An 8,627-nucleotide genomic window follows, 5' to 3' on the forward strand; every position below is an offset into this window, starting at 1 on the left:
TGAAAGCTTGTGTGTGATGTCTGAGGGAAAAGTTTGGTTTTTCAGCAAGAGTGAATGGTTTTGAGTGTAGAGCTTCATTTTGACCTGAAAATAGGATGTTTGGGGAATTGGGTGAGACGTTATGGATTTGTGTTTACTGTTTTGAGAATACGAGGCATTGTTTCAAGAAATGTGTTTAAGCAATCGAGAAAAACTGTAATAAGGGTAACCTGCTGCTTTAAAAATACAATTTTAAGATATATTAAAATGCTCACCTTTGCAAAATTTGCCTCCCGTTTGACCAGTTTAGGATTTCGGGGTGCCACCACTTTTGTTTTGAATCCCGCTGGCATCTTCTCGCGTGAACTTCAAAAGGGTCTGGCTGCAGACTTGCGCTTCCACTCTCAGACTTGCATTCTCAGACTTGCACTCTCAGACACTTGCACTTCCGTTGTCTTTTTCTTGCAGGACCCTGTATGTTATAGTACTAAATTGGTTTTAATCGTTTAATCACCACTACAGCTTCTTGTCTCCATTGGCAACACGCACGATTTGTGTCGATTGCAAGTGACGTCGCAGGCAAGTGACATTGTAATTTAGTTTCTTTTTTCTTGTCTTCACCACCTGGCTACTGTTGTAAAATGTTGAGAGATTCAAACAAAAAGTAATCAATAAATAGAACAAAATAAAAAATAAAAAAGACTGCAAGTGACGTCGCTAGCGGAAGCGCAAGTGTCTGAGAGTGCAAGTCTGAGAATGCAAGTGCAAGGCTGCAGCCAGACCCTTCTCGTGAACTTCGGAGGTTTGAGTGAGAAGCTTGGTCGAGGCTGGCATTTTGAAACAAACTGACTCACGTTTTTTGTGTAAAATTAAATCTGCTGCTAAAGGCAGAAATGTCTGGTTTCTTGCGTGATTGACGATGACAAGCGATAAATGTTTAACCCTGAAGCAGATGGCTAGACGCCATTCGCACGCTAGGTCGCTTCATTGGTAATGTTGTGTTTATCCGAAACACAAGACGTTTAAAAAAGATGTTTGTAAAATAACCACACGGCTACATTATAAACTAAGAACAATAAAAATTAATAAAGCATTTTAAATGCCCCCACATTCTTCCTCGAGCGCACATTTCTCAACTTTGAGCGTTGTGGTTACCATGACAGCGGTCGCCATGGCACCGGGCTACTGAACGTTCTCAGTAAACAGCTCACTGATTGGTGTGCGTAAATAAAGACGCCCTGTGATTCGCTGAAAGTGGTGGGCCTGAACAGTGAGGATATCTGTACCAAACCACAAACTTTACTTTTCATTGTGTTCGCATGCAGAGTTAGATATGATTAAAATCTCAAAGAACAGTAAAGAGAAGTCTGTACGAGATACCATAATCTTATGTCATGGAACAATGGCAGAATAAACACATTTGAAAAACATTTTATTTTAGTCATCAAGATGCTAAGCAGTAGATTTATGAAATTAGACTAAAATCCTGAAGTATATTTTTTCCCCTGAGCACTAATCAGTGTAACATTAGGCAAACGGTCTGCCCTCTTTGACCTGACCATGTCTGATATAATTTCAAAAATTTTAAATGTCATTTGCACATATATATGTAGGTGTGTTGGTGAATTAAATAATCGTATAGTTTTGAATTTGACATAGCAACTAATTCTCATTCCTACCAAAGCAAAAACACATCTCTGACAGGACTGTTTTTTCTTTCATAGCTTAAACAATTTTAAAAAGATATCAAAAATGCATCTATTTGCCCTTTTATACAGTGATTTGTACGTATACTGAAGAAAGTAATGTTTTCACTCACTCACCTATTATTCATTCATTGTGACTTTATTAAGGTCATTTTCTTTTCTCTTTTTCCTTTTCTCATCCACCCAGAAGTTGTTCCAAAATCAAGAATGTTGAGCATGTATGCATTATAGCATAATAATAATAGCTTAATGCATAACTAAACATGGGTGTGGTGCATCACTCTCTCGTTGTGACATGAATATGCAGTTTGAGATATTGCACCAACAACATATAGTTTAGTACTGATTATACCCTTGTTAAAAAAAAAGTACTTTTAGAATATACTGAATTGGCAACTGAATGCAATGTTTTTGGGCACTTGGGGAACAAAACACAGGCTCGGGGAGCCTGGACTCGGCACTCGGCCCGGCCTCCACGGACAGACCCCTACTACCCCCTACTTACGTTAAGAAACAGTGATGAAGTGTACTTTCTTTAAGTACCCTTGGCCTTTTATTTCATTAATATTATATTATCTGTAAGTGCACATTCAGTATAATTAAGTGCACTTCTTTTTCACAAGGAAGGGTGTCTTGCCCAAAGTATTAACTTTACATTTAGTTCTAAATTTAGCTTAGTTTTTAGAGTGAAAGAATATTTGAAACACTGAATATTTAGATTGGGCAGTCCGGTTGGTGTTTAAAAAAAAAAAACATCCATAATCTCTGCGCGTGACAAATTACACTTTAACGGTTTCCCTGGGCACTTCAGTTAAACTACATAGAAACACGTTATTTCCCCTACTGTGAGGCACCACTACACGTCTGTGCTGGTCCTGGCAGGATGACAGTTCTCAGGGCTCTTTAACTGCGGGTCAGTGAGCGGCCCATTCTGACAGAAAATTGGATTAGAACAACGAGCGCTGTTTAAGAAACCAGTTTTAAGACGGACTCCTCCTCCGTCACGCCACCTTTCCCACGAGACCGTCGGGTGTTTGACCTCTGCTCATGTTGCTCTGTATTTATTCCTCGTGCCAACAATATCCCGTTCAGTAATTCGACCAGGCGCTGCGGAAATGTCAACATCCAGCGCATGCAGGTAAGGTGGAAAACGAATATGTGTGCCAGATTCGCTGCCTTACAACATAGCAGAGCTGCCAAATCAATATCCTACATCATTTCAGACTGTCTAAACGAAATCTTATTGTGAAAAAATATGGGATTACATTCGTGAGTAGGCTAGTCGCCATGACAACTGCCGCTATTTATTTACATCCCTCTTTATGTCATAGATCAACCTGAAGTAAATGCGAGATCAAAACCTGTATGATTTACAACGCAGTCTCTGTTCTCAAGAGGATTTTTACTTCCGTAACTGTTTGGATGGCGATAGTTTATTCTTCATTCATATTCTTCCACTATTGTTTGTGCCTTCCAATTCCACAGTAAAAAGGTACATTTGCTGTCGATTATAAGTTCGAATGAAATTCAACATTTCTAATAACATATTATCAATAAAATCAGCTACTCGTATTATAATTACGGATACGTAACACAATCGGCTTTGTGGATGCGCCCAGGATAATATGCAGCTCTTAAAGTGACAGGCTGCGCTATAAAAGCTTTGGGAAAACGGCTATGAGAACAAATGAGGACATCATGGCTGTTGGCAGACCTTTTCAAACCAAAAAAAAGACAGCGCTGTGATTGTAAAATAAGAGGCCTATTGTTTATTCTCACTGAGCGTTATGGAGTCATGTAGTGTTTGAAGCTCAGCTCTCTCTGAATGGAAAGTGCTGATCCCGCAACGCCCTGCAGCACCACGGACAGCGCATGCTTACAGCTCGGCCACTGAGCTCTTCCTACCCGATATTTTATCTTGTTACCTTCGCGCGCCTTATAGCTATGAAATGCTTTGTGATTATAAACGTGGGCAGTCCAGCTATGTAAGCAATTCAGTAAGAATGAGTATACTGTAATTTTTGTTTTAGTTTCAAAAGACTATAAAATAATTCAGAGTATGATGGTGCTTCATGTTAGTTAAATAATGACAGACACTTTTTGTCAACCAGAAAGCATAATGTCATAATGACTAACCGCCTAAAGACTACAAGTGAATTTTGAACTACCTAATCTGGAAAGCGTCAGCTATGGACCTTAGACATGGGAGCGCCATATTTAATTTTTAACAGGAATAAAAACGAGGCTGTGAGGCAGTGGTCACCAAACTCGATCCTGGTGTGTTTGAACCCTAATCAAACACACCTGAACCAGCTAATCAAGGTCTTAATAGCCTATAGGCTACTTGAATCTTCCAGGCAGGTGTGTTCAGGCAAGTTGAAGCTAAACTGCAGGACAGTGGCCCTACAGGGCCGAGTTTGAGGGATTGACCCCTGTTGTGAGGGATAGAGGTAGCCAGTGCATTCAATGGATTGTACTGTTGTTTAACACGACTGATCAACTGACGAGACGTCTTAACGGAAAAAAAAATGTAAATAGACAAAAGCCCATAAAACATTAGGTGAATAAAATGACATGACCTAGGACCTTTATATAGCTAGTGCGTGCCAGCCTTTCATCTGTTAAATTCAATATGGCATCTAACCTCAATATAGTATATTAAGCCTAAGTATTCTTGTACACTAACTGATAACAAAGCTCTTTACAGTTTGCTACAAATAAAAATACAGTAGACTGCTTTGATAGTTGAGACCCAAGGAAAATCCAACAATGAGCACAGACCATTAATATAGTTATTTCATATAGTTACAGCTCAGAAATGGATTTACACTGCAGTGGTCATGGTAACATGACCAGCAGTTATACAGTAGCTTACACACTCAAGACAGATACTGGAAATCATTACTACAGTTATTGTTCAGGTAAATGACGTCAAAGAGATAATTCAACATATTCCAACACAATAGCATTGCAAATGACAGGGATCATTAATAATATAATATAATATAATATAATATAAAGGCTTAAAAAAAAAACTTTTTGTCACTGTAGTACTGTATATACTTTTGCTTCTCTCTTCTAAATGCTGTTTTCAGTTGACCTGCTGTTACAACTCTAAAAGTAACTTGATTGGATCACTGTACTTGACAGGTCATTTGACATAGCATGTGTGTCTAATACAGATAATTCTGACACTTCCTTATATCATAACCAAGTAGGAAATTGGTCAAACATTATGCAACAGTTTGGCACTTTATTATGATGTGTGTTTTTTTTATGCATGACCGACACCAGCCCCACTAAGAAAAATATTAAGCAAAAAACAATGTTTTGTGTTTATCTAGCTACAGCTATGAGGAGTACAAAGAAACCGCAGACTGGCTGCTTGCTAACACAGATACCAGGCCCAAAGTGGCAATTATCTGTGGTTCAGGACTTGGTGGATTGGCTGACCTGCTGGACAAGAAGAAAGTGTTTCCTTATGACAAAATCCCCCACTTTCCCCACAGCACAGGTAGGAGATGTTTTTTTCTGTCATTCGTAGCCTATTCAGAAAATTTTTATTCATAATCTATTCACTGACTACACAAAAAATGAAAAAGCGTGTCCTTTATCACTTCACTGCCATTCTTTGGTTATTGTTTGCATAAACAAACATTTAACAGTCTACCTCATGCCTCTTCAGTGCAAGGGCATAAAGGTCAGCTGGTGTTTGGAGAGCTGAATGGGAAGCCATGTGTTTGCATGCAAGGCCGCTTCCACTTCTATGAGGGCTATAATATTGCCACGGTAAGTATCATTCTTAAAATCTCAAAGGGAAAATTGAATTCTCAAAGGATAAGGCATACTATAATATTGCAACAGTCAATCTGCCCACCTACAGTACAAAAGAAAAAATATGAACAGTGCAAAACCAGAACATGTAAAAGCCTATGGGTTTGGATAGAAAATCTGGGAAATAAAGTGAAAAGGCACATTGTCAGTTGATAATTAAAACATCTTGGTAACACTTTACAATAATGAATCAAAGTCAAGAATCATCTCAGTGTTTCCATTCCTTTAGCAATTATATACCACGACACTAACACAGAGGTTATTCTGTACTTAACCATTGACTTCTCAGTGTTCATTAAAGCAGAGCTATCAGCAATTTTATGTATAACAGAGATGATAGTTAACCTTTGGCAAATGACCCTGTCTTCTCCTATGAACTTTTACAACATTCCAACATTTGTGTTGCTTGTGATCAAGTTAAATAATGTTCAGAAACACACAGACAGTGCTTGATCTTTGTTGCAGATGCCAAGTGAAATATGACATTATGATTTATGGCATGGTTTTTATGAGTGATTGAAATCACTATCCATATTCTTGGTGTTGTAAAAAAGCAGTCATATATTTGTTACTCAATTTCTTAATTCAGTGCACATGAGGAAAAAACAATTTTCAATTAAAATGTATTTAATCACAAAAAATGTATAAAGACTTAAAATCTTACTTGTCAAGTGAAAAAAATGTACAATTCTCAATCCTTTTAAAATGGACAATTTAGACAAACTGGGGTGGGGGGGGATACAGTTATAGCCTACTATATGGTTTTGATAACATATATCAGTTCATATCCAGTATTTAATTTCCTGTTTCATAAAGATGAGAACAGTTTGTCAAAACAGCTTTAAATCTTATACTATTGTTCTGTTTTAGGTCACATATCCAGTAAGAGTGTTTTTCCTTCTCGGGATTGAGACTCTGATTGTGACCAATGCTGCTGGAGGACTCAATCCTAGATTTAATGTGGGAGACATCATGCTGATCAAAGACCATATCAATATGCCTGGCTTTGCAGGCCAAAATCCCCTGTGTGGACGCAATGAGGAAAGGTGAATTGCCATTTAGTATATCAAGATGTTTAATGTTTTATTGAAATCCAAGCATATAGATTTAAGATCATTTTTTATAATTACGTTTAAAGAAACCTAATTCTACCTAACACCAGAATTTGAAGAAAAGTATTTGGATGAGTTCCTTTTATTTTTGACTTTGTTTTTAACAGTTCAGTCTTTGTTCTGCTATGGCCTTGGTATATAATCTTACTAGCATTTCTCGAATGATTTCTGTGACCAGTCCAAATGTTCACTGACATTTGTGTTCTGTCCCTGTAGATTTGGAGTCCGCTTTCCCTGCATGTCTGATGCTTATGATAGAGACTTTGCACGGATGGCCAGGGAGACGGCCCAAGATCTAGGATGTGACTCTTTCCTCCAGGAGGGTGTTTACTGCATGTTGGCTGGACCGTCCTATGAGACGATTGCAGAATGCAGGGTTCTACAGATGCTTGGGGCAGATGCTGTGGGTATGTATTGTATGACTACATAACACTTTTACCAAAGACATCACGAGTTAGCAAGACGTAGTGTCTGTGTATATATACAGTATATATATATATATATATATATATAAAAAAAAAAAAAGAAAAGTTTATTCAACAAGGATGCATTTTCAAAGAATACAGTCAAAAAGGTGGCATTTATAATGTTACAAAATTTTTTTTTTTAAATACTGTTCTTATGAACTTTCTTTTTTCCTAAAACATATATCACAGTTTCTACAAAAAATATGAAGCCACGCAACTGTTGATGATGAGAAATGTTTCTTGAGCAGCAAATCAGCATATAAGAATGATTTCTGAAGGATCATGTGACAATTAAGAAAGGAGTAATGGCGGCTGAAAATTCAGCTTTGCCATCACAGGAATAAATTACTTGTGAAAATATTTTTAACAGTTATTTTACATAGTAATAATATTTTACAATATTATTGTTTTTACTGTATTTTTCATCCAATTAATGCTGTTTCTCTATAATTAGGTATGAGTACCGTTCCAGAGGTGGTGGTCGCTCGTCACTGTGGGATGCGTGTGTTTGGACTCTCCCTAATTACCAACAAGGTAGTGACTGACTACAACAGCACAGAAAGGGCTAATCATGAAGAGGTCCTGGAAACCACCCGTATGCGAACCGAAGACCTGCAGAAGTTAGTCAGCAATTTAGTGCTAAAAATGTAGTTAAATGTAATTTACCAAATTTAGTACAAAAATCTTGCAGCTGCTCTTGATACACTTTCGCACAGAATTGCACCCAGACTGCCTAAAAATGTAGGATGTATATGCTCCTTAATGCTTCTCATGTATCTTATTCAGGGTTAAAGTAACTTTATGAACTTTCCAGTGCCTCAAGACTCTCTGAGTCAAAATTTAGGCTAGGTTCATTTTGTTTACTTTTGATATTATCCATATTGCAGTGAATACTGTGGTACTAACACATCACTGTGAGACTAGGTATTAATATGACACATATACTTTGTAATGCATTCACATCCTTCCTGAAATGAGTGTTAAGAACAACTGAAATTAGAAGCATTACATAACTATCAGTATTCTTGTCTTTATGACTTTAAAGAAGAGTTAAAGAACAAACGTACATGAAAAGGGACAAACACAGACTTACACCTTAACTGTAGGAAATTCAGTTGCAAATACCAAATGAGGACAGTTACAGTGCAATTAGGTGCTAAATAATCAATTAATATATTACATAAGCAAATGTTTTATCTTTTTAGTTTATTAATTTGTCTAGATGTTTCCAAATAAATTTACAGATGTTTAAATATGTTTTCTGCAAATAATAGATGGGAAAATCTCTTTAAAATTATTAGAGATATTTTATAGATTTTTAATTGTCTAGAAATGTGATGTATTTTACTAACTTTATTTAGACTCAAACATTAAAATATAAAAATAAATGATGATATGTTGCTGTGTGGTGGTATTTTTTAAATCCTTTGTGTTCTGTCCTTCTATTTTCCAATTCTGAGACCCTGTGCATTGATTTATATAAAAACTATGAGAATCGGAGATGAAAACTGTAGTCTTTTGCTATGCCA

At 36.9% G+C, this 8,627-nt stretch overlaps 1 protein-coding gene and 1 pseudogene across 1 annotated transcript; one reads left to right on the forward strand and one right to left on the reverse strand.

Moving 5' to 3' along the window:
* LOC107726443 (hydrocephalus-inducing protein homolog) overlaps window positions 1–332 on the reverse strand; it is a 67,433-nt pseudogene extending 67,101 nt beyond the window's left edge.
* A 2,153-nt stretch (window positions 333–2,485) lies between these two features.
* On the forward strand, window positions 2,486–8,274 carry LOC107726338 (purine nucleoside phosphorylase-like). The gene is made up of 6 exons (XM_016535886.1): window positions 2,486–2,823; window positions 5,030–5,199; window positions 5,371–5,474; window positions 6,390–6,565; window positions 6,848–7,038; window positions 7,553–8,274. Exons 1-6 carry the CDS (start codon window positions 2,801–2,803, stop codon window positions 7,747–7,749), a joined length of 861 nt encoding a protein of 286 aa, XP_016391372.1. The 5' UTR covers window positions 2,486–2,800; the 3' UTR covers window positions 7,750–8,274.
* The last annotated feature ends 353 nt before the right edge of the window (window positions 8,275–8,627 follow it).

This window comes from Sinocyclocheilus rhinocerous, unplaced genomic scaffold, assembly GCF_001515625.1.
Source record: "Sinocyclocheilus rhinocerous isolate Xijiao unplaced genomic scaffold, SAMN03320098_v1.1 scaffold553, whole genome shotgun sequence".
NCBI lineage: Eukaryota > Metazoa > Chordata > Actinopteri > Cypriniformes > Cyprinidae > Sinocyclocheilus > Sinocyclocheilus rhinocerous.